Below are 27369 nucleotides of genomic sequence, written 5' to 3'. Positions count from 1 at the left end.
TGGTGCCCAGTGATGCCTACCATCCTTGCTGCCAATGGACTTTCAGATATCCCTGACCATTCCAACCATTCAGGTAAAAACTGGTGTTTCAAAGTGGTACTTTCAACTCACCAAAAGCCAGCCTGTTTGTTGGAGAACTGTTTCACCACCTTAGCTCCTGTAGGAGTCTAAGAAACAGGCAGTTCTAACAATGCTCACCTGAACATCCAAGTTGGGGAATATCATGTTTATAACTAATAAGGATGATTCTGTAGCAAGATGGCAAACTCACTCAGTAAACAACTGCCTTGTTTCACAATCAAATTAAAATCAGGGAGAAAGAAAGCTGAATAGCTGCCCCATAACTTATGTAAAGGGAGGAAATCAGGCTGTAAAGAGTTAATGTTTATTTTTGTATGCTTTGGTCATATAGATTTCTGGATGCTGATATCAGCAAATACTCTTTCAGGTTATTAGCACCTGACACTTGGGGTGGAAAAAAAAATATATATATCCTTAGCCTAGCAATTGATTTTACCTTCAGACTGTTGTATGCTAGATCTGTATCACGGTCCAAATCCATTTCGTTCTTCATTTCAATTACCTGGATGGAATAAGAAGACAGAACGAGAGAGATTTGATTTGACAACATACTACTACAGCTGGGTTTCTCATTGCTTCTGGGGTCACCTTACAAAATCTGTTGTTTGTTGGAGAACGGCTGGGCCATAAAAGGAAGGGCTGGGGGAGCAAAGGGTCTTTAGCAAACATCAAACTGATGGGAGGTAAGATAAACAATGTGTCTGATACAACTGGGGCACAAGCAGAGGAAATCCATTTTCTCTCCCTAGCATTTGTACTATTTTATCGGCAACCTATTTGCACGCTCTGTTTTTCCATATGTGGATGATGTTGGAAGGGGCATAATAGATCACCATAGACAGCAGAGATTGTTGAGCTTTCAGAAAAATAATTGAGAGGGACAAAGTGATCCTCTGCTTCTCCCCCAAATTAAAACAGCCTGAGGGGAGAGGACACCCAACACGAAACAACACAACACATCCAGCTCAAGCTGTCTAAAGAATGGCATCAGCACTAAAGTTAAATTTTGTTATGTATCTTCATATCAGTTCTGAATTATGGTGGCCTTGGGTCCATCTACGCTCTAGAAATAATGCAATCTGATACCACTTTAAATGATGTAGCTCCATGGAATCCTGGGATTGTAATTTTACAAGGTCTTCAGCTTTCTCTGCCAGAGTGCTGGTGCGTCACAAAACTACAAAACCCAAGATTCTGTAGGATGGGGTCATGGCAGTTCAGGGGGTGTCAAAGTGTATTATTTGCACAGTATAGATGGACCCCTATTATAGGGTTTTCTTGGCAAGATTTATTCTGAGGACATTTGCCATTTTGTTTTCCTCTAAGGCTGAGAAAGAGTAACTTGCTCAAGGTCACTCAGCGGTTGACTCACTAGGAAGCAGGGATTTCAACCCTGGCAACCCAAACTCCTAGTTAATCACCCAGACTCCTATACCATACTTGCTCCAAAGGTAAACTATTAGTATCTGTAGAACAGGGGTTCCCAGATTGTGAAATGCTGCTGTAGAACATGTATCATCTGTAGAGCATGCAGCAAATTCCAGCAGCCCTAACCAACATAGCCAACGGTGAGGAACATTTACAGCTGCAGTCCAACAATGTCTGGTGGGTTGATGGATTCCTATCTCTGTCACAGAAGCCTGAAGAGACAAAATATGGCTGAACATATAGTCCCCTTCCAAGCAAAGGGAAAATCTGACTGGTAAAAGTCCTCTTTCAAGGGGATGGGGCATACAAGAATGCCAATGTGAAAGGCCCACCCACATTTCTGCCAAATATGTGGCTGTTTCATGCAAAGCAGTTCAGCCCATACATTCAATGAATATGTGATGCATGTTGTCAAAGTACTTCAAATATTACACAGTAGTATTAAATGGGTCAGTAGTATTAAATGGCTCACCAGGACATGGCTAATCTAAAGAACTGTTTTCTCGTCATAAACTGATGCACCTACCAAGATTAATTTCACAGGTTCTTCTCCAAATATCTCTCACCCTCAGTAGTCAGAAAAAAGGGATTTTGTGGTGTGTGTGTGTGTGGAGGGGGGGGGGAGCTCAGGAAAGTTACTTTTCAGCCACATTTTTCAGAATCACCCGACTAGCATGGTCACTGGTGAAGTTTGTGGGGATTCTAGGAGCTGTAGTATAATAAGTGCCTTTCTCCCAGCTCTGGCAGTGAGCAAATTAGGGAATTCTTTTCTGTGCCTTTAAAAAGGCACCAGGCAAATCCTAACTTTGTTTTCTTAGGCATTTAAATAGCTTCCTGTAATGTGTGACACCTTTTAATTGCCTGACCTGTTGTTTTTATTGGGGTTGTTTTCTCTTAGCTGCTTTAAAAACTCTTTTATCCTGGCCTCTGTGTTTTCACATTTCACAGTGTTTTTTAATTGTTTTGTAGCAAACTGCCTTGAAAGTATCATAAAAAACAGGATAAAAAAATATACTGCAAATGAATACTGGTCTCTGAAGAGCACTATGCAGCCATTTACTCTGAGGAGTCCATTCTGTGAACTATAGAAGGAGATCCTGCAGATGCAAAGGGACTTCCACGGGGGTGTAGGAAATACTATATAATTATAGTTTAAAATTATACATTGAAGCTGCATCCACACTGCAGAAATAATCCAGGTTGACACCACTTTAACTGCTATGGCTCAGTGGTATGGAATTCTGCAAACTGTAGTTTGTTGTGGCACCAGAGTTCTTCGACACAGAAAGCTAAATGTCTCACAAAACTGCAGTTCCCAGAGGTCCATAGTATTGGATAATGGCAGTTAGAGTGGTGTCAACCTAGATTATTTCTGTAGTATGGATGCACCCTTAGCGACTCAACATTTAAGTTCTTGTGTGCGAAAGCACTTGCTGTTTTGTCAATTTCAACACCTATTATGAACATAATCCTTACAGTTTTGATGCTATTTCTCTCAGGACCATTTCTCCCGTCCATATTTTGCTCCCTCATAGGTCCTCTTTCCCCCTTAATCCAGTTTGTGTGAAACCATGCAGTTTTGTTTATGTGTGCCCATGGCACCACCATTATTTTGGTTGCAGCATCCATGACCGACCCCCTGACAAAAGCATGCTGCCTAAGGCAGACAACTGAATTAAATGGGAGAAGGGTTGCCATAATGAAAACTGGACAGTACTCCTGCAGCTTTAACAGCTGTGCAGAAGAGAGAATTTCAGCATGTGCTGCTTGTTACCAAGTTGCATTGTGAACAATATCTACTGAAATTCACTTCTCTACATTAGAGGCACAAGAGCCCTCTCTAGTTTTCAATTTGGCAACCTTAAAAGGGATTGTAGGTGTAGGTGAGCCTACACTGACAATCCCCTTGCTTACAAAGGTGGTGGTGGGGAAGGAGGAACCATGGCAACATGGGCATTGGCACTGGAGTAATGTGCATGTTTATAAAGGTATGTTCTTTTGTATTATGGTTCACTGAATGTGTGGATTTCATTTAGGAAATACGAGAGCTGGACTGGCATACCAAGAATGATGGACCAGAATCAGAGAAACTTGAGTTCAAATCCTCTCAAGTCAGGGTTCAATGACTTCTGGCCTTTGAGATGCTGAACTGCAACTCCAGCATCCGTCATCACTGGCTATGCTATCTAGGAATGATGGGACATGCAACAACCACTGGAAGGCCATAGTTAAATAATAAATAAATGGTTTATTTATATACCGCCCTTCCGAAGATCAGGGCGGTTCACAGCAGATTAAAAATTACATAAAAAGTTTCAATATACAATATTAAAATACAAACAACACTGAAGAAAACAACGAGAAATGCCCCCGGGTTAGAACCCATTGCCTGTGCGGCCTTATGGCGGGGGGGGCCTATAAGGACTAATCGGGGAATGCGATGCCAAACAGGTGGGTCTTCAACTCCCGTTTGAATTGGGCCAGGGAGGTGACTGAGCGGAGCTCTATGGGCAGCGTGTTCCAAAGGGCCGGGGCGGCGATGGAGAAAGACCTCCTGGAAGTGGAGGATAACCTCGCCCCGGGAACCCTAAGGAGTTGCTGCCCAGATGTTCTGAGGGTGCGAGGCGGAATGTATGGGGAGAGGCGGTCCTTCAGGTAGCCTGGGCCCAAGCCATTTAGTTGCTTTTGCTGTTCAAGTCATGAAGCTCACTGGGTGACCATGGGCAGATATTACCTCTTTTCAGCCTACTCTACCTCATAAGGACACTTTGAGAATAAAAGGTTGGGTGTTAAATCATGTGGACTGGAGCAGGGAATGTGTGGGTCATGTGCAGCCCAAGCATTTGGGTCACTTCATTTTTTTTAGGGGGGGGAATGGTCTCTCTCTGGCCTAAAATAGCCCAGAGAGGGCTGAAAACATGACCCTAGAAAGTGGTGCAAATACTTTGTTTTCAAGATTTTTACAAGCCCTCCAAGGTCTCCTGGGAAGCTTATGTGGCCCTCTAACTCTTAACACTTGCCCATCCCAAATGGAAACCAAGTAGAGCTTCACTTGAATGAGAAATGCAGGAAATACAATTTGGAAAATTTGCCTTTTACGCATTCTCATGCTTGCATGGTCACATAATAGTGGAGTATGAGTAAAAGCCGTGTATAGTGGAACCAGAGCTAGCATGGTGCTATGTTCTGAGAAATGGACTATGCCTCTGGATACCAGGGTTTGAGTCCCTCCTGGGTCATGGAAACCCACTGGATGACTTTGAGAAAATCACATTCTCTCTGCAAAGGCAAACCCCCCTCTGAACAAATCTTGCCAAGAAAACCACATAATAGGTTCGCCTTAGGGCCACCATAAGTAGGAATTGATTCAAAGGCACACAACAATAGCAATGGTGGAACTACATCCATATGGTCCAGATGAAGCTGTTGGACTCCTAGCCAGCATGGGGCTAATGGCTAGGGACAAGAGGTGATGGAGTCCAACAAGCTTGGTCCTGTTGATATCCTGCATTAATTCAGGTAAAGAACATATACTGTTTTTCTTTCTGCTTTCTGGTTTGACTTGCTGTTTTTGTTTTTATAAAAATTAATAAAAATGAATTGCAAAGAGAAATAGATGTGTTGTTCTACATGGACCCTGGTTGTGATGAGCATTCTTTTAAATGAATTATCCTTTTTGTCCCAGAAAAATCCCAAACAAGCCGAATGTGCTCTTTTACATGACAAGCAGAATATATAAAAAGGGAAACTCCTTCTCTCTCAAATGGACTTACTGGTCACTGAACAAGAAACTGACAAACTGGTGGATAGAAGTAGAATAGAAATGCCAAGATTCATAAAACATCACCTAGGCAATTGCCTAGATAAACACTCTAAAAGTAACTTCTTTGCTCTGGTTAAAAGTTACGACCTTTTTAGTCTCAGGTGGAAAGGCATAACACTTTCCAGGCCCCTTACCTCTGCTGAAGTGAAGTTATATTCCCTCAATAAATATTTCTAGCAATTTGTTATTTTACAGGCCACCACCATAGAGATAACCTAGTAGCCTTGAACAGATGAAGTTGCCCAGAGTTTGGAAATGCCAGTGGCCACATTTGTGGTTGGTAGTAGGGAAGCAACTTCTTCCAAGCTCAGGAGGTGCCTTATATCAGATCAATCCTTACTTAATCTAGCCTGGCACCTTTAGAACCTTGTACCTCTTCCAGCACTTCTGCTCCAGAACCTTTTAAATGGAGATGTGAGAGGCTGAACCTGCAATCCTTTGTATGCAAAACATGTGCTCTACCACTGAGCTGTAGCCCTCACAAGAAGTACAGAAGCACAGCAGAATGAAGAAGATAAAATGAAAGCTTAGCACTATTACAAACAGCCATTTTACCCATCTGTGGGAAACTTGACAGGAGCAGAACAAGCCGCCACTTCTCGTGCCAGCCCATCTTTCCTTCCAAGGATAAATTGTTGAGTTCAAATACTACTATTTTCAGTTTAAGAAAGTTGAACCTTTCTTAAAACTGGAGATACCAGGAATTGAACCTGTGAACTTCCCAAGTTCTACATTTAGCAGGACAAAACTGTCTATCATCATTCAGCTGAAGTTGCTGAGGCCTTATCATGTTTTGGCAGAGCCTGGAAAAACTGTGTTTGGTGGACTACAATTCCATACCCTCCAGCACTTCACAGATGGAAACTGAGACATGTGTGGCCAAGCAACATCAAAGTGTGGTCAAGACAGCAAAAGTTACTAAGCAGGGAGAAGCTGCAATTTGCTTTTGCCTGAATCTACAGGTTCTGCCTGTCCATTCCTCGCCCCCATGTGACTTGAATTCAAAGTACTTTGCACCTTTGAACTCAGTTTGAAGTGACTGAAGTAGGCTGAGGACTAAGTGGGAAACAGAGAGGAGGAGAAAGAAACTATGACATTTTAAAATCAGCTGGAAAGGTGGGACAACAGAAGATAAATCAGGACTTTTCCTGCCAAATTGGGACAGTTGGAGGGTACACAAATCCCAGAATCCCCAGTCAGAATGTCCACTGGCTGTACTGGCTGAAGGATTTGAGGCATTTCCATCATTGTCCCACCAGAAAAGCAGGGTATTTCTTTTCATTAACAAACGTGTCAGCATCAAACCCTATTGTACTTAAATGAAAATGCTTGGATGTCCTTTTCCATGCTGCTTTTTCACTACCTGGCTTCAAAATATCTGGATTACGTTCAAGACACAAATTTCCTATCTGCCTGGGAAATCGAATCAATTCGATTTTGCATTCATGACAGCTCAGGAACAAAGTCATTGCCTGGCCAATTAACCCTACCATGAGATGCATCATTCCAACACTGATTGTGCATTCCAGTGATTGCAGTGCCTATCCTTAGGCAGAAGCTGGCAGCAAGAGAATAAAGCAACAGAATTACACACAGCTTTCTAACTAAGCGTAGGATGACCAAGGTGTTGTCTATCTCAGTTTGCAGACTTTCTGAATGGGGAAAAACACAAAAATTGGTGAATTCATTAGACTTGGGTCAGGGGTGAATGAAATCCTGCCCTGGGGCCTCATGTGGCCCTCAGGGCATTTTTTTGTGGCTTACTGAGCTGGAAGGTGGAATCTATCAAGTATTTCTCATAAAGAACAAAATTCGAATAGACTACCAGAGCAAAACATATTGCAAATCTGCTTTGATAGTTATCTTTGAGTTGATCTATTTTAAATCTGTCTCATGAAAAAGCAGTTGTAGGACTAAGCTATTTCACACTGTAGAATGAGTGTCTTTTTAAATTTATTTTTAATAGATTTTTCCTTACATATAGAAAACTGATATAGCAGAGAAAAGAGTAGGCCTCTTCACAAACTAGAAGTCTGTTGGCAAATAAATTCTGTTAGGAGAAACATTCAAAGAAGTGATCCTTCACTTTGAATATTGTACCATGAAATTCATATGGGCCTCAAATTTTGGGTTTTCATTGAAAAGCATCATTCATTCATTCATTCAAACCTTCATTCATTCATGTTGTATGGTTTTATCTTGGGGGGTTCCTATGTTATATAATGTATTGTTATTGTTTTTGTTATTATTGTTAACCGCCGTGATCATTGGAACGGCGGTATATAAATAAACCTTCATTCATTCATTCATTCATCACTGCACAAAACTACAGCAGGAAGTTGATGCAAGTGGCATGGTGATGGCAGAGTTATCACTGTGCACTTCAATTCTCCACATCTTTTTTGACAAAAGTTACAAGGAAATAAACTAGGAGTATTGGTCTTCTCACAAACTACATACCTATGGCCTCCGGACACTCTGGACTGAAAGCAATTTGCCCATCAGCCTGATTTCACAAGTCTCTTTAGTGGTGCTGATGTCAGTGTGTGTGTGTGTGTGTGTGTGTGTGTGTGTGAGAGAGAGAGAGAGAGAGAGAGAGAGAGAGAGAGAGAGAGAGAGAGAGAGAGGCTACTCAGGGGTTTAGTTTGAACTTTAAAAGAGTTATCCAAAGCCTTGAATACATTTTGTTAATGGAGTTTAGTATCTTGGAGAGTTCCTTTTGAAGTCTGGATTATAACCCATAATGGATTTACCACTCCATTGATGTTGTAGGCACCACTAGGTCCCCTGCTAGAAATCAGTCCCCACCTTTGGCATCAATGATCTGTTCCTCCCTTTCCCTACAGCCAGCTAGATAAGGAAGAAGCTGTGGAAATAGTGAGCATAAGAAAAAAAGGTTTTGGAAAGATAAAAGGTGTATCTCTGTTGCTTTTGGTTCTGTGTGTGGAATTAGCCCTGGCCTCCTATCACCTTTAGGGCCCCACTGTTTCACTACATGTTACATGGGGTGTCATTAGTAATGTGTGGCAGCAACACAGGTGATGCAATGTCTATTTCACTGCCTCATCAGTGCGATTATGTGACTTACTGGACAAAAACAAAAACTTAGTAAAGTTGAAGACAGTAGGAAAAAAGAAGACCACATCAAGACTAATGGATCTCTTCCAGCAGGCATTCCCAAATTGACCTCCTCAGAATGTTCACTATCCAGTTAGAAATTATTGTTTTTAATGCTATTTTAAAGTGGGAGGGAGATAGGGAATTGGATTTTATATGCTTTGCTATGTTTTTACTTGTGGTTTGTTGTGTTCTATTTTTATTGTTCTTATGTTTGTTGTTACCCACCTTGATCCAATACAGGGAGAGGCGGGATACAAATAAATATCATCATCATCATCATCATCATCATCATCATCATCATCATCAGGAAATCAATCAAGGAAGTTACAGCCCTGAATCTGCAAGACTTGAGCAGGGGTTTTAATAAAAGGTTTCTTGGAGAGCTCTCATTCATACATCTACAGTATGCTGACTTGAAGGCACATAACAACAAACCACAATAAATCAATTTCTGAATCTACAATGTATCTTTTAAAAGTTTAATGGAAATGCCAGCTATAGATATGTAATCAACAGGGATAGCAGCAATATACCACTTCGTACCTGAGTTTTTTTGCTATCGTTCTCTTTCTTCTCCAACTGACTTTGCAGTTTCTTTCTTTCCTGTTCCAACTCTCGCACCCGCTTCTGAAGCTTTAAGAAGAGGGTCATGTCCATGGCTGCCTTCTCCAAACCAACTTCCTGTGGTGGAAGAGTTAAAGGAAGAGATGAGTCTGAACAGTTACCTTAAAGCATAGGAGAAAGCTACAAGCTGCCTTGAAAACATGCAGAACATAAGATGGCACAGAGAACCACTCTACAACACCTACATGCTTTCAACTGTTGAAAGGGAACTTGGAGCATGGCTGGTTAAAAACTCTTCCTAAATGGAGAATCTAAGAATCATTTATTACCGCCCCCACGCACACACTCTAAAGTGGAAAGAGAATGCAGATTTTGCAGAGAACGTTTCCAGTATGTGGTGCATGAAACAGTACTCACTTCCACAATGCCTCTGGCATACCATGCCCAAAAGGTGTTTGGCGGTATCAGTGTCTTTAAAAAAAAAACCACCATTCACACTGCATGCATAAACTCTTTAATGTGTGTGTTTGGGTGGTTTAAGAAGCTTAGCGTATTTTCTTGGGACAACAGAAACAGAATCCAACCAAAGAAAGTCAGTATTTCAAAAATCCATCTTTATCTTTCTTGTTCTCAAGACCAGGAACTAGCAACCTTAACCCCATCCCTAACAGAGGAAGAAACTGAAACAATGAGTAGTAAAGTGATTAAAGACCAGAAAGACCACAATAGAAGAAGGAATGGCCAAACCATACCTCCACTTTGCTCTATTGCCTGTACCTCTAATCTCAGTCCCTATATCACAATTCACTTTCTTTTTCACTCTAATAACCACTTGCTGAGTCCTTAAATCATAACAAAAATACTACAGTGAGGTCTTCTAAGACTGGCCATGGAGGCTGAACAAACTATCTTGTTTAAGAAGCTGAAAATGTCAGTTTTATTCCTGGTGCTCATAACTTAAATCCGACACATTCTCACAACACATTCTTACAAGTCCTACAAAGAATGAAGAAAAAGTTGGACTTTTCTTTCTGTTGTTAACCAATATGCTACATGGACCAATACGTCAACATCTTTTCCTTTAACGTATTTTAAAATGGTGGCTGGAGTTTACATTTGCATGTAAGCACGGGGCAACTTTCTGAAAGCACAACTGGATTAAAACCAGTCCTTGAGAGCTTGCTTCCTTTCTAAAAAGAGAGTCTGTTATGTATAAATGTACTACAAACCACTTTTAATCATCATTACTTAATGCTCTCTATGTACAGGGCTAAGTGATTACTAAAAGCATGCATTTAAAAATTAATCCTCTCTAATTGGCTAAACAAACTAAATAAACAGTACAATTTTCTCAGTGCAAGCCTAAGGTTTTGATATTTGCTTCTCCTAATAAATTAGTCGGTATTGGTTTCCAATAGTAGAACAAAGATGTATTAGTTCCATTTTCGAAGCATGTCTCTACACAATCTACTTCATTTAGACTACTTAGAGAACAAACCATGACACCAAAGGCAGTTTGTTGGCTGGGATCCTTCTCACACCAATGTCTGTTCCAATTCCCTTTCCATACCTCCACTTGTTGTATTGCATCCTCTGTATCTCCAATCTCAGACGTAGAAATTGATGGGTAATTGGAGTCTGATTCCAGACTGCTTTGGTTGGATGGGTTTCTTCTGTGTCCTGGGGTTTGCTGTCCAAAGAGAGAGACCACATTAAAGTTGCTGAGTATTAAGAGAGACCCTGGCCAGTTGTGACATAATGCAGATTGCTTGCTAGGAACAATTCCTAGGGGCGCATATACACAGAAAAACCAATGGTTTTGTTGGAGTGGGTCATCCATCAAGGCTGTCCAACTACTTTATTTATTTATTTATGGTATTTATACCCCGCCCTTCTGCCCTAAAGGCTATCAGAGCAGCTTACAATTATTATTTTAATTAGATGGTTAATTGGACTACTTAAGAGTAGTTTGAATTAAATTTAATGTTCATTTTTTGGGTATATTTTTAGCTGTACTTTTTTTTTGGGGGGGGGGGTAACTGAAAGCTGCTGTGAGTCCTAATTTGAGGGGAAAGGATAGAATAGAATAAATAGAAACAATATAATACTACACATTCAGAGGATTCTTCTGGCAACAAAAAATGTCCCTGGATAATCGAAACAGAACCAGCCACCTTTGAGGATTTATAGATGGCTGTACATATGAGATGGTTGCATCAAAAACAACAAAGAAACCTGTGTCATCTTAAAGATTAATTATGGCATGAACATTCAAGAAGCCAGTCTATTTTATCAGGTGTTAGAAGATGTGCATTATCAGCTGCAATGATTAGGCTTTTCTCTTAGGGCTTCGACATTCTTGCTCCACAAAGTCTTGAACAGGCAGTTGTGACTCTTGGCTTTTGTGTCAGTGGGGTTGTGAATCTACCCCATGTTTTAGGTCAAACTCTAAAAGAGCTATCCATAGTGCTAAACTATATTTTTAAACAGTTTCAGCACCTTGGATAGCTTTTTTAAAACACACACACACAGATTAAATTCAAGTGCAAACTCACAGCCCCATTGACTTGGAAACCACCAGTTGTCACTGGGAGGAGAAGATTTGAAAGGGTTCAAAAATGTCAATATAGTTGGCCCTTGGTATCCATGTATACAATTATCCACAGATTGAAAATATTTTTTAAAAAATTCCAAAAAGGAAACCCTGATTTTCTCATTTTATAAAGAGACACCATTTTACTATCTATGCCTTTGTATATAATGGGACTTGAGCATGTATGGATTATGTATCCAAGGGATGCCTTTGAACCAAACCCCAGTGAATACCAAGGGCCCATTTTTTTCCACAGGGACAGCCTGATTTTCAAGTCTACTTTAGTTTCCTATCACCATCCCAATATCATACTAGATCAGCCTATTCACACAATAGAATTATAGCAGCATTATTCTACTTTAACTATCATGGTTTCTTCCTATGGAATGCTAGGTTTTGTAGTTTGCTGAAGTACTAGAGATGTGTGGCTGATCATTTTAAATACTCCTCCCTAAAATGCAAATCCCAGAGATTTAAGACAGAACCCTGGCAGTTAAAGTGGAATAACAGCATTATAATTCTGTAGTGTCAATGGACCCCTGAGGTCTGTGAGCAACAAACTCTCCAGTAGGCTGAGTGTTTTACATCACACCTAAAGGCTGATGTGATACAAAAAATAAATGGAGTGCCTGTCAAGTGTCCCTCTTCTTATTTTGTTGAAGCTTGGTGGGTGAGGTTCTCCAGACATGATCAGTGACATGTAAACTCTTTAATAGATTTTTATTTGCCTATTAAAAGCCATCACTGTCCTGTCCCACAAGCTGCTTGTCTCCATATGGGAGAAAAGGCAACTTGGACTGTATCTGAATGCATTCCAGCTCCTCTTCCAGCCTTCTCTCACAAGAAACCACCCAGTATTTCGAGATATCCCATGGGATTCTTGGTCTAGGTTCCTTCAACATCTGAAGCAAAGTGGATGACAACCTGGGCCTTTTAATTCCATTTGCCATGGCTGCACTCTACAAAATCTTGGGATTTGTAGTTTGGTGAGCTTTTTGGCACAGGATTAAATCATTCATGAAACTAAAAGTAACAAAATGCCCTAGGATGGAACCATGGAAATTAAAGTGATATCGAAGTGCCATAACTGTCTAGTATGAAAGATACCCTGGAAACAGGGCTTTCTGGAGCAGTGATGTCAAAGTTACTCTCAGGGAAGGTTTGTTTCATTGTTGTTATTAATGGTTGTCAAATCAACTTCAACTCATGGTAGCCTGTGAATGAAAAACCAGGAGTGTCCTGCTAAGGCCTTGTATACTGAGAGCTATGGCATTATTGACTGAGTCTCTCCACCTGTAATGCAGTCTTCCTCTTTTCCTACCATCTTCCCAAGCATTATCACCTTTTCCATTAAATCATGGCTTCTCATGGCATGATCAAAGTATGGAAGTCTCTGTTTAGTCATCTTGACTTCTAGGGGGAGGTCAGCTCTGATTTGCTCTAGGACCCATGTATTTGTCTTTTTGGCAGTTCATGGTATCTGTAGAACTCTCCTCCAGCACCATATTTCAAATGAGTTATTTTTCTTCCTACTAGCTTTCTTCACTGTAAGGTTTGTTTTACTCCTTAGATTTGTGCAATTGGGAAAGTAGTGGCTTTTGTGATCGCTCCTCTATGTAGCTCATACAATGCTGTACTGCGTCTATCGTTCCTCTTGGTTTGTTCAGGTTGTGAATGCTGTTGCTTATGTAGCAAAAATATCACTACAGATGCACAAGAACTAGATAATGGCAATCTTTTCATATGAAGAAAAACATATTTTAAAAAATACCATGGTTGGGGAATCCCAAGAATAGCCTTTAAGACATTAGTAGGCAAAATGTTCAAATGGAAAGTGGCTTTGTAGACCCATTGGGTCAGTATTTGTGTGTGTGTGTGTGTGTGTGTGTGTGTGTGTGTGTGTAGACATGTCTGCTAAGTGAAAAGCAAGCTGAATGTTCAATATTCACTGAGCTTACAACAACCCTATAGTATAGTTATTATTTTCTTTCTATTACAAATGACGAAGGGGGCTTGAAAGACTGACCTGGAGGCACACAGAGAATTTATGTCTGAAATGAGATTTGCGCTGTAAGCACCCTTGTCTGTAACTCAGTGAAACCACTGAATATATAAATATAAATCCATTATATTTATAGGAAATTGCTTGGAACTAAATAGTTAGCCCTAAATACCCTTCAAAATTATTTCCAAATCTGTTGCAGCAAGAAACAGTTACAAAACATTGTCAGATATTACTGAAGTCCACAGAATGCTATTTACAAATATCTCAGTCTAGTATCGAAGTAAAAATAGTTTCCCATTACCTTTATGATAGTCATCTCATCCCTCAAGTTGTCGTATCTCTGCTCTAGCCTTGAATACTCCTTCACAAGATTCTGATAGCGAGTTCTCTCCTCATCCAGCTCCTTCTTCATAAGGAGATTTTCCTCAATGGCATTTTGTGCAAATTCATCTTATGAAAAAAATGCAGGGAAATTTTTTTGACATGTTTTAATTCTTGGATTGCTATAAAAGGGCACTGTGACAGTTGATATAATAACAACAACAACATCTTACAATTCTGTTTTCAGCTACCTGGTGTCTATGCAGGTTACACTCATTGTCAATTCAGTTCAAAGATATAGCTGTGTTAGTCATAGAATCAGTATGTAGAGAGATCTTGTAGCACCTTTGTGACTAATTAACAAAAGACACTGGCAGCACAAACTTTTGTAGACTTAAGTCTACTAAAGCTCATGCTGCCAACTTCTTTCTTTAGTTAGTCTCAAAGGCGCTACAAGATCTCTCTACATACACTATCAATTCAAGTTCACAGAATTGAGGTGGGGGGACCTGTTGATAGCACTCTTAAAACAGTCTGTTAGTCTTTATTTTAATTCATCCTGGCTTGTCCTGCTAGTTTCAAAAATATGCATGACCTCTGTTCTACCTACTGTGAAAAAGGCTGCAATATTTAATCAGCCGAGGGCTTTGGAAAGCTAGGTTTTGGATTATATTCCACAAGGCTTTTGTGCTACAACACTCAAAATCCTGCACCGGCATGACAAACGTCATTTTAGATCTATTTGTTATTTACTCCCAAACTGAGTGAAATATCTCCTTTATACATCTAATGTCTCTTCTATATGCCATTTAAAAATAAGGGAAAATGTCTTCAAAATTATTGCTTTAGACATATACAGATTTACTTGATTGGTCAATTAAACCTCATGTAGCAATCAAATAAAAGTGTTCTTTTCTGGTGAGAGCCCAATATTGAAAGAAAATTCTTTGTTGAGAGTTATGTGCTTTTACAGTAAAATATATAACAACGGTATGAATCAAGTGCTTGTATTCCTCACACAGAGTTTCTCAGCTGTTTTCTCACATTCACAATGTTTAAATCAACTTGTCAAACTACTGGCTCTCTGTGACATGCCATTTTAAACAGGTCCTTTGGAGGATACAATTGCTGCCGTTTGTACCCCTCTGTACTTAAATTTCCATTGTGGCATTTCAAAATAGTTGGAATTGCTCTCAGTGAGTCTTGAAATGAAATTGAAGAGAGGGATGTTCTTTAAATCAGGGGTGGGCAACTTGAAGCCATCCAGATGGTGTTGAATTGCAATTCCCATCAGCCCCAAAAAGCACAGCCAACAGCTAGGGAGATGGGAACTGCAGTCCAACCACACTGTAGGGGCACAATTTGCAAACCTTTGCAGGAGATGCTTTATCCCTTCCTTAAATCTCCCCTCCAGTGATTAAAATCAGTCTCTATCCCATCTCAGAGAAGGAGCAATTTCAAGAAATATTTTTGGGAGAGGGGAAAAAGAGTGTTGCTTGAATCACAGCTGCATCTAAAGGTGAAGGATATTCCATATGCATATAAAGAAAAAAACTGCAACAAAGAATATTGGAAATCCTTCAATTCATTTACAATATTAATTAAGCCATATGCTGCTCCTCCTTACCTTCCGACTGACACAAGATTTTGTTGTTAAGCTCTTCTTTTTCCTGCTTTAATAGCACATTTTCTTCCTCCAAGTCTGATATCCGCTAAGGAGAAAATAAGGGAGCAATATTACCATCTGCAATGGAGGCCAAGGCAAGGTCACCCAGCTTCATAAAGCGATTGGGTTTCACCTGGCTGGCTTTTATAGCTAAACCGGTTTCTTGTTCTCCCTTCAGTTGCTGGAATAACTATACACAACCATGAAAGTGTTACCTTAACACCTTAGTCTGAAGAGCTGCTTTGAGTAATATGAGGGGTTTTTTAAATTAAAAAAATACTCATGTATATGCTTTGATCAATGTAAGTATTGTACTTAACTTTCATAAAAAAAGGAACCATCCCTTTCTCTGAGCAGAATGGTAAAAAATGAGAGCTTAGTGGAGAACCTAAAAGAAGCATCAATCCCCTCTACTCTCTCCACTATTTCTGCCACTTCAGATGAGAAGGTCCATGACAGTGGACAGTGGCCCTTGAAGGACAGCTGGTCAATTCCCTTCAATCTCCCCATGTAACAGGCTCAGTATGGACTGAGGATGCTGCAACTAAGTCAAAACCTTTGAGTCATCCATAATAGAATGGGATCCCCTAGAAAGCATTTAAAGATTTTACTCAGTAGCGAGTCAATATGGCAAAAAATTATCTTATGTCAGAAAGCTTGAAAACTATTCAATTGTTATGCATCATGTTGACTTATGAGCACTATATAAAACATCATCAGAGAACAAGCTGGTTACATCTTACTAGAGGAACATTTTACTGATTTAGAAGTAAGCAAACTTTCACAGAGGTATGCTTAAATGAAGTTTCCTGCAGAACTGAGGAGTTGGCATACCTCCACATTAACAACAACAACAAAATCTTTAATCTCCCTCTCAAAGCAACTTTTCCCCTTGAGAATCATTTGTCCAGAAAACCTAACCTAGCCTCATCTTGGCAACCTCTGTATTGCTGTTTTTGCAGAATGCCTTTGTCTAATAGACTGTGAAAGCTCTCTGAACAACGGCCATAGCATATCTAGACAACTGATACTAAAAGAAGTGTAATCTGTTTTTGTGGGCTTGAAGTACGCGCCCCTCACCTGTTCGCAGGCGGCAAATGCAGGGGGGCAAAAATGGGGCACACAAAAGCAGGCGCACTCCACCATTCAAGCCAATGCTGCTTGAATATAAGCGGATTTCCGTTTTCATGGGGCGTCCGGAATGGATCATATTTCTGACTAAAATTTCTAGACTTATACATGAGTATATACAGTAACTTCATTTTCTCTGAGAGTAAAAAAAAAAAAGCTCAGTGTAACTTGGAATGTATTTGAATTTTAGAGCCCAAACTGGCAAAATAAATCTATTCCAAACACACCAGGCCCAGTAGCAGTCTTACTTCAAGAAAATGTTTTGGAGAAACCATTTTTGTGTATGCGATACTGCTTTGTTGTGCTGCGCATGTACAAAGCTTCTCTCAAACCCTGAATTTCACTGTGGTGTTCCTCCCAGTCAATACAATTGCAGTTCAGAGCAGAACAACTATAATTTGGAGAATTGCTACGCAGAGTACACATAGATTCTGAGTTGCTAGAGAATGAAAGCTTTGTTATGTCAGTATAATCATGATTTTTTTTCTGCTGTCCTACATGCCGGAAAGCCTTATACATTTCTACAGTAACCTAATTTTTATCTATGTTCATACACCATTCCTTGGTTTTCTTCGCAGGCAGAATTTGCAGAGGTATTTTATCAATAATTGCATACTGCATTAAAAAAAACTTAAATGGAAAGCAGGAGTCAGTAGGGAACAAACCATTTATTACAAAAGGTTCTAACTGTGTTAGAAGGAGTTACTCTGTGTGCTTGAAAAATGACAGAAAGACCAAGAAAAAGAATAAGAAAAATCCCAAAGCAACAAAAATAGAGCAGCACTTTCATTAAATGATCTCCCTGAAACATCCTGGTGCATTTGTTTCCCCTAAGATATGAACACAGCTATTAGCCTAACCTTGTACATGCTGCTGCAAGCTAAAAAGCCATGGAGAAAGTGTTTTTTGATGAAAAGCTAGTTTCTAGTCCTTATGGTTGCAACAATAAGACTTGAAAGTAATATAGCAATTGGTGTTGAACCTCAGAGTTTGGGGCAGAGGTGGCTGAAAAATATTTCCCCTTGTTCAGGGTTCCTCTCCATTGCTTTTCCACATGACTGACCCAAAATTTCCCATGTCACTATACTTTCTAAAATCACCAAATTAGCATAAAACTGTATACACTATAGAGAGGCAGAATGGTGTAGTGGTTTGAATGTTGCAATATGACTCTGGAGATCAGGGTTCAGCCATGGAAATCCACTAGGTGAGGTGGGGCCAGTCACATTCCCTCAGTCTTAAAGGAAAGCAAAGGCAAACCCCCATGAACAAATTTTTGCCAAGCAAACCCCATGATAGGATCATCATAGGGTGACTATAAGTTGGAAATGACTCGATCAATATAGATTGCAGAATAGGTTCAGATTTTTTTTTTTTTTGGAGGGGGGAGAAAATCATATTTTTTTCTTTTCCTTTTTATGACCCATTGTACACACACTCCTGCATTTGATTTTCCTCAATCAATGTTTTTAAATCTGGTAGCTTTAGTACTATGTGGACTTTGCTATTTTTAATTAAGTGTTTTGCTAATCCAAAATAAAATAGGGAAGTTGTCAGAACAATCCATTAATCCATGCAGTTCATCACAGCAGGATTATAGAAACTAGTGTGAAGTTCAAGTACTACAAGACTGAAAATGACCCAGTTTAAATTATAAACTGCCAATGAATAAGGTTTCACAGCCCAGCCTCTGGGAAGCAATGAATGTTTCAGCGTGGTAACACCAAAATCCCCAATCTGCTATTCTCCCTCCAAGGATTCAGTTATCAATTAGAATATAGCTCTTCACTAATTTTATTCAAGCATGTAAAGACAAATCATGTAAAACTTTTCTTTTAATCATTTTAAAAGCAACCTGGGTGAGATTACAAGCAGTTTCGTGCATTTTTTGATATTTCGCATCAATGGGCTTCCTCTCCCCAACAGATTAGTTTACACAAAAACCTTGGGGGTTTTGTTGTTGTTAGAAAAAAAGTATACTTGCAGTGAATAATTCTGGACATTATTCTCCTCATATTTGTATATCTCAAACCATTCCAAGAAATTGTTCTGCATAAAATATACATGGTTTTGCTGCACCACAAACATGTTTTCTCTGCAAAATCAGGTGAGGTTTTTTTTTGGGGGGGGGCATATTTCAGGATATCAGAAAAAATTTAAAACTACTAAAAAAGTCTCACTGCTGGGCTATTCTTCCAGACAGGACTTCTCAAAAGCCAGGAACCCACTTCCCCTTTTCTTTTGGTTGGGGGGGGGGGAATAACACAGAATATTCTTTCAATTCCTAGTTCAGATGCATTCATATACCTTGCACATTGTCAGAAAAAAGCTTGTAAAAGTTATTTTTTGGACGACAAATACAAGCCCTTGACCATACTGGCTAGGAGATTCTGGAATCCAAAAAGATAACTTTTCCAAGCCTTGGTCATGATTCTATGATGCTGAAAATCTGGAGTGCATTACCCTTCGGAGCATGTCTTTCTCCTTTGTGTAGGTGTCTTCCACAATCTTTCTCTCCCCATGTGCCTTCTCCAGAGCCAACCGGAGAGAGTCGATCTCTTCTTGCAAACTTGTAATCTGGTTCCCATCTCCCTTCTTCTGCTGATAGCGTTCCAGTTCCTTCTTTAGCTTGTCCATCTCAGTGGAATAAGTGGAGGTGGTTGAGGATAACTGCTCCGTTAGGAGCTTGTATTCTTTGTTCTGAAATGAGGGGAGAAAAAGGAGCATATAAAACCACCCCAGAACTCCATAGAAGTAGTAACACACTACAAAAGAACATTCAAAGGTACTTTAAAAATAACCGCCTGTTTGGTATTTTATATTATTGTAAATGTATATTATTACTAATATTGATATTGTATCATATCATTCTATTATTCTATTTTATTATATATTATATAATTAAAATACTGTTATAAAATATAATTTTATTTATTTACTTTAAATATATTTGATAAATGTATAAAACACAAAAATGTAATTATATAATTATTATATTAATTATATTAGCATTATACATCTACTACTATTATTAAAATAATTGAATATTCTTTTCCTGATAGGTTTTTTACTGTGATGTACCATCTCCTGTATTCTCTGAAGATGCCAGCCACAGATACTGGTGAAACATCAGGAATAAACTCTTTTAGAACATGGCCACATAGCCCGAAAAGCCTGGGTGTTCTCAGTACAGAAATTTTGATACTCTCCCACTATTACTCTGTTGCACCATTAAGACTAATACAATGGTTATGATATACATATACATAAAGCCCACTTCATCAGATGAATAAATTCCACAGCATTAAGCTATTGCAGTTAAAGTAGTGTTAAACTGCATTTATTCTGCAATGTAAATGCAGCCTAGGTGGACCTAGGCTACAAATCACATTTCCACACGTCTTGGTTTGCACATTTGGAAAGAACCTCTTAAATGATTATCCCTATATAATACACATTTCTAAGTGTCCAATACCCTCATTCATGTATCATATCAAACAGACTGTCATGGGTCTATCTTATGGTGCAGTAGTATTTAGTTTTTATTTATTTAAGTGTTTTTGTTTCACCTCCAACCTTCAAGGGATTTAACGATGCAAAGGGATCTTGTACCACCTTAGAGACTAACTGAAAGAGAGAAGTTGGTAGCATGAGGTTCCGTAGTCTTCTTGAGCCTACTTTCTCAGATGCATGACTCAAGTCTACAAAAGCCCATGCTACCAACTCTTCTCTTTCAGTTAATCTTAAAAGGTGCTCCAAGGTCCCTTTGTTTACTGATTTATTGAAGCTATGTATACTGTCTTGAGATCACTGGAGGAAGGATGGTATATAACTGAAACTAAAGAAAGCAGGACCTACTGGATCAGATAGAAAAAGAACTGACAAGCGCTCATAGTCCCAAGACATCTGCGTCATACTATAGGCCAGAACGCTTCATTTGAAATACAGATGGAAAGAATATTTTTTAAAAAACATTGAAAAAATGGTTTGAGTGTTGAGAAACTATAATTAAAAGAATCTTGGACTGATGTCTTGGAACATATTCCATGCAAAATTCTTGTTTTGTGCAGGAAAAAGAAACCATTTCCAGCATAGCACATAATATTTCTATATAGAAATATTATTTCCTCAATGGAAAAAGCTGTTTCTTGTACAGGAAATGCTGTAACCGGGGATTTACACTGCACAAACCCCACACACAATTGCTTTACATAGAAAACATTTTCTGTGCAAGAAATAATACTTCGGCATAGAAATATTATTTTCCATGTAGAAAATGCTGCTCCTTGCACAGAAAACACTTTTCTTCTGCAAAAGAAAACCATGTACAAATTTTGCACAGAGTAACTCTTGAATTATGAATAAGCTTCGAATATGTGTGGCTTTTGAAGACTTTCTTACAGAGGGAAGAAAATGGTTAAAATTGTTACTTGCTTCCTTTGGAAAAAAACTTAGTGAATAATTACATTCCTAATCACAAGCAAGTTCTTTCTTTTTTCAGTTTTAAGCAATGAGAAGGGACTGCTTAGGAGAATACCATATACAGTTGGCCCTCCTTATACACAGATTTTTTTATACACATATTCAAGCATCCACAGCTTGAAAATATTCAAAAAAAGTATAAATTTCAAGTATCAAACCTTGATTTTTCCATTTTATATAAGGGACACCATTTTGCTATGCCACTGTATTTAATAGGACTTGAGCATACACAGATTTTGTTATCCACGGGGGATCTAGGAACCAAATCCCAGCGTATAACAAGGATCCACTGTAATAGGTCTGCCATCAAAATGAACAAGAGCCAATAACTATCAGACAGGCTCAGAAATGAGATAAGACTGAAAGGAGGTTTGGGAATCTCATTATCTTTAAGACAGCAATAACTGACTGCCTCAGAGAAATCCAAATGAATGCATGGAAGGTCGGGGTGGGAGAGATCAAGACACAGATGAACAGAAAGAAGAAGTAATGTTTTTGACCAAGACCTGTAGAGGACATATGCTCCCTCGATCCCTGCCCCTCATGGCTGGCGGCTCAGGGGGGGATGGCGGTAACTGTGATGTTACGCCGTATAATTAATTCATCTTTCGGGGTAGGGCACTTTCCATCTAGCCTAAAATCTGCAGTAGTAAAACCGCTGCTAAAAAAGCCCTCCCTAGACCCCCTAATTCGGAATAATTATCGGCCAGTTTCGCTGCTGCCTTTTTTGGGGAAGATGATCAAGAGAGCAGTTGCTTTTCAGCTTCAAGGGATCTTGGATGAAACAGATTTTCTAGACCCATTTCAAACTGGCTTCCAGGCAGGCCATGGAGTTGAGACTGCCATGGTCGCCTTAGTCGATGATCTCTGTCTGGGCATGGACAGGGGAAGCGTGTCCCTGTTAGTGCTTTTGGACATCTCAGCGGCTTTCGATACCATCGACCATGGTATCCTTCTGGAATGCCTGAGGGAGTTGGGTATCGGGGGCACTACACTCCAGTGGTTCCGTTCCTACCTCTCGGGTAGATTCCAGATGGTGCAGCTGGGGGACGTTTGCTCCGATAAGAGGGCGCTTACATCTGGTGTCCCTCAAGGAGCTATTCTGTCCCCCATGCTATTTAACATTTACATGAAACCACTGGGAGAGATCATCCGGAGACAAGGGGTGCGGTGTTATCAGTATGCTGATGACACCCAAATATGCTTCTCTGTGTCTCCGACTGATGCAGTGACTAGGGATGGCATTTCTCCTCTAAATGCCTGCTTGGAGTCGGTAATGGACTCAGTCTGAATCCAGAGAAAACGGAAGTACTTGTGATAGGTTCTCCTGGCCCGGGAAAGGAAATTTGTCCACCTGTCCTGAATGGGGTAACGCTCCCCCTGAAGGACTCAGTTCGCAGTCTGGAGGTGCTTTTGGACTCGTCGCTCCGCCTGACTTCTCAGGTGGATGCGACGGTCAGAAGCGCCTGTTATCAGCTTCGGCTGATACACCAGCTGTGACCCTACCTAGGCCACAGGGACCTTGAAACGGTGGTACATGCTCTGGTAACCTCTCGATTGGATTTCTGTAATGCTCTCTACATGGGGCAACCCTTGCACCAAACCAGGAAGCTTCAATTAGTAAAGAATATGGCAGCAAGGCTGGTCACTGGATGTTCCAGGGCTAACCATATAACACCTAATGTGCAAGATCTACACTGGCTGCCCATTTGCTTCCGAGCACAATACAAGGTGTTGGTTATTACCTATAAAGCCCTAAATGGCTTGGGCCCAGGGTACTTGGAGGACCGCCTCTCCCCGTACAACCCGCCCCGCACTCTCAGGTTGGTCGGGAAACATTTGTTGAGGGTCTCGATGATGAGATATACATCGATCTCACAAAGGGCATTCTCCATCTCAGCCCCGCAGATTTGGAACACCCTCCCCGACGAGCTCCGTTCCGTCACCTCCCTAGACCTTTATAGAAAAAAACTCAAGACTTTTCTTTTTCAACAAGCTTTCCCCCATGTATCCTGATATTGTTTTCCCATGACATGCACATTGTTTTATCCAGCTAGTTTGTATTGGGTTTTAATAGTTGTATGGTTTTAATAGTTTTTAATTGTAATTTTAGTAGTTTTATCATTTGATTATGATTGTAATATGTTATGTTTTATTTTGAATTGATTTGTTTTGTTCTGTTGTACACCGCTTTGATCTATTTTGGAAAAGCGATCTATAAATAAACTGTATTATTATTATTATTATTATTATTATTATTATTATTTCAATGCATCAACAGCTCCTATAGACATTACAGATGCATTTATGATTTTTCTGCAAAAGATTTTTAAAACTTCGAATGTTAAGACTATCACACCACAGAAAGAATCTCAAGGTCCATCTAATCCTATGGCTTGCCATGCAGCAACCCACTGCTAAAACATTTTTGATGGGTGGCCATCTAATCTCTTTTTAAAAGCCACCACAACACCTTCTGAGGTATGCTGTTTTACTGTGAAACAGCTCTTAGCCCAAGAAAGTTCTACCAAATGTTTAGATGAAACCTTTCTTGTAATTTGAACCATTTGTTTGTGTCCTGGTCTCTGGTGTAGCAAAAAATATAAATTTCGGTGACAGATACCTAAACATGGCTATCATATCACCAAAAACAACCCCAAATATTCACCATTAATTTGTGCAAAAAACATAGCAATGTTTTTATTTAAGGAGAAAAACCTATTAACATACAAGCAGCAGGTCCTAAGGTCTGGTACACCTCTATTGCAAAATATTTGTCAAATCCGTATGACATTAGTTCATGTGCAAACTAGAGAAACAGAAGTTAGAAACAACCATAAATGAGAACACAGATACAAATCTCTGATAGGTGCTTCCAGGTGAAAGTTTTATTATTCAATCACTTTGTTTCTTTCCTGGAATTTAGGGACCTGATATTGCTGTAACCTATTTATAAACTTCCTGTCTTTTCCCATCACTTTCCCCATCTCTCTTCTTAATTAACAACAGAAGTAACAGAAACCTGTTATGCTTGAAAAAGATACCCAAGGGAAAGATGGAATAGTTTACACAATGTCTTTTGAATGGCATTGTTAGGGTTCTCTATTTGGAAGAATCAATGGCTAACAAATACAGTGGGCCCACTGGGGTTTTGTTTCAGGATCCCCCATGGATACCAAAATTCATGGATGCTTAAGTACCATGAGATACAATGGCATAGTAAAATGGTGTCACCTATACAAAATGGCAAAATCAAGTTTTGTTTTTTGGAATTTATATTTGTTTTGAATATTTTTAAGCCGTGGATGGTTGAATCTGTGGATAAAGAATCAATGGATAAGGAGGGCTGACTGTATTACTCTGATATGTATCAACTATATATTAATATTAACAAAAAATGTATACTGCATGATCTTTTGTGTATTACTACAGCTGGTCCTCTGTATCCATAAATTTGGCATCCACGAATTCAATTATCCACAGCTTGAAAACCCCATTACTTCTTCCGGGCCGCCAAGGATTCTTCTGGTGCACCTGCATATGGCGCACCTGCATATAACACGGGAGCACTGTATAATGGTATGTGAGCATCCACAAATCTTGGTATCCACATGGCAGGGAGTAGGCAGTCCTGGAACCAATTCCCAATGGATACCAAGGACCCACTGCAAACAAGTTCTAGAAATCACATCTAAAATGTGCTGATATGACCAATGTTTCCAATTATTTTATAGCTGGGTGAAGAAGTTGCTCCTGTAGGGACATGATAATATTCTTTCCACCTCCAAACCTCAAATACAAAACATAACATTATTCTGTGCTGCAAATGAGGAAAAATAATTACTTGCTAAGTTTTAGCAACAGATGGTCCTCTCAGAATATTAGGAAGGAGAGATAGAATACAGAATAAATGAAGTTAAGGGATTATCCATCTTATTTAAAATGATTACTTAAATTGTTTAGCTACAAAATGCCACAACCAAGGCCAATGGAGACCTCAGATGATAGAAGCCATATCTCCATCATCTATATATCTCTATAATCTAAAAAAGACTCTCTAATATATGTGTCTTTTCTGCCAAAACAAACTTGGTGCTTCTCTTTCTAGTCCATGATCAACGAAAGCGAAAGAAGAGAAAGATTGTTATCTCTTACATTGTTATCTATCTTAGCATGGCTTTTCCAGCATTCAATAGAGATAAGTGATGGAAGAACAGCACAATGAAGTCTTAGTGAGAAAGCTTGGCTTGGCAGCAGTTTCCTTTCAACACCACAGCAAAATCGGCACACTAGAGGGATTTCTCTTCAGGACTTACAATTGTCTTATTTAATACAGTCTGAGCCAAGGTTAAGCAAGGCTATGCTTTCGATTTTGTTGTTGTTGTTAAATGCTCACTCAAGCTGTCAATTGCTCTTTCTTTTTTTTCTTTGGCATCTATGACCTTCAGAATGGTTTTCTTGGGTTATTTCTGAGAGTCCTTTACCCAAAGCTTTGAAATGTTCCTATTCTGGACTACAGCTCCCAGAATCCTCAAACTTTTGGGGGAATTCTGGTAGCTACCGTCCAAAATAGGAACTTTGCCAAATTCTGCTTTTATACAATTTGCATTTCCAACAGTGATATCAAGATAGAGGGCCTCATAGGACAAAAGGCCCTTCTGGGGAAGACTGTAGTCCAAAACACACTGCAGAAATAACCCAGTTTGAGACTGCTTGTTAAAGTGCTAGGGAATCCTGGGAATTGTAGTTTATGGGGCACCAGAGTTCTCTTACAGAGAAGGCTAAATGTCATACAACACTACAGTTCCCAGAATTCCCTAGCATTAACCAGGGTAGTTAAAGCAGTCTCAAACTGGATTATTTCTGTAGTGTGTTTTTGACTTGTATCTTCCTAAAATAAATCTATACATGTTTTAAGATTCTTCAGGGAGAGCTTTCTCTAGGTCCTGTCACCATCACAGGCTCATCTGGTGGGGACACAGGACAGAGCCTTCTCAATGGCTACTACCAGACCTTGGGATTCCTGGCCCTCTCTCTTACCTCCCTTAACCTGCAAGTAAAGAACTTGCTATGTAAACAGGTATTTGACAATAACTGCAATAGCTATAGTATTTGACAGTAGCTACAGATAGTTATGCCCTGAAGAAAGAAACAATTTATTTTACAGCAAACAAATAGATACACACAAACAAGAGAAACCAGTGACATTGCAAATTATATTTGCACTTTCAAGAAATGAGAAAAAGACTGAGCTTTTTGAGTAGCAGCCTACTACAGGAACTAATTACCCAGCATCTAAAGGAAACAAGGATAAGCAACACTTTGTCTGAAGAGGGCACAATGTGCAATTGCTTGGGTGTAATTAAAATGTTAGAAAAAGCCCTAGCATTTGCAAAAATTGCATCTCTTCCTTTGCTAATACATATTTTGGACATGCAGTCCTGCTTTTTGGTGAGATGGAAATCAATTTGGCAATAACAGGGAGGGTATCAGACATCCCAATTTTATGGCCAAACTGCAAAGAACTACTAAGTGGGTTAACCACTAAACTAATAATAGGTGTTCACTTCAGCAAGCAGTTTTCATCCCAATTTATCCAGACTTTCGTTTCTTCTCAACCTCAGAGCCAACTATCTCCGGGAAGCTCAAAGCAGTAATTTTTATTTTTATGTCTCTCCACTCCCCAATAGGTTCACTGAATCTTGAGACTGGTGATATATTCAGTCCTATGTACAATAGCCACTTCCTCCCATATTGTCATACCGAGCATGACATATATGAAACTGTCCATTCCTTGAGATACTGATCTGAAATCCAGATGCCTCTGCCATCAGTAGAAAATGGAGACAGGAATTTTTCAACAGAACCAGTGTGGTATAGTGTTTTGAGTGTTGGACTAGAATTCTGGTAAATCAGGGTTTGAATTTGTTCAGAGGGGGATTCCCTTTGCCTCCTCTGAAGCTGAGAGAATGTGACTTGGCCAGGGTCACTCAGTGAGTTTCCATGGCCGAATGGGGATTCCAACCCTGGTCTCCAGAGTCATGTTCCAATGCTCAAACCACATTGGCTCCTTACCTTGAGAATTTCTGTGGACTTGTATCTCTTCAAACTGTTTTACTGTAACCTTTTGGCAACTTTTAATAAAGAAAGTGTGA

At 39.6% G+C, this 27369-nt stretch overlaps 1 protein-coding gene across 2 annotated transcripts in view; it reads right to left on the bottom strand.

The window, feature by feature from the left end:
* The window catches only part of MYO5B (myosin VB), a 374368-nt gene that overhangs the window by 40240 nt on the left and 306759 nt on the right, over positions 1-27369 (bottom strand). For both annotated transcript variants that reach the window (XM_089497439.1, XM_089497447.1), the window contains exons 22-27: positions 19196-19432; positions 15563-15647; positions 13916-14064; positions 10587-10706; positions 8996-9133; positions 518-583 (exon numbers count right to left, since the gene is read on the bottom strand). In XM_089497439.1, the coding sequence (XP_089353565.1) occupies positions 518-583; positions 8996-9133; positions 10587-10706; positions 13916-14064; positions 15563-15647; positions 19196-19432 (795 nt within the window). The remainder of the gene's footprint in view (positions 1-517; positions 584-8995; positions 9134-10586; positions 10707-13915; positions 14065-15562; positions 15648-19195; positions 19433-27369) is intronic.

Source organism: Sceloporus occidentalis, unplaced genomic scaffold (genome assembly GCF_023333645.1).
Source record: "Sceloporus occidentalis isolate IW3139 unplaced genomic scaffold, rSceOcc1.0.p SCAF_1, whole genome shotgun sequence".
In the NCBI taxonomy this organism is placed as follows: domain Eukaryota; kingdom Metazoa; phylum Chordata; class Lepidosauria; order Squamata; family Phrynosomatidae; genus Sceloporus; species Sceloporus occidentalis.
Note: the sequence above shows the minus strand (reverse complement) of the source record. Positions and strands in the feature narration are given on the sequence as shown.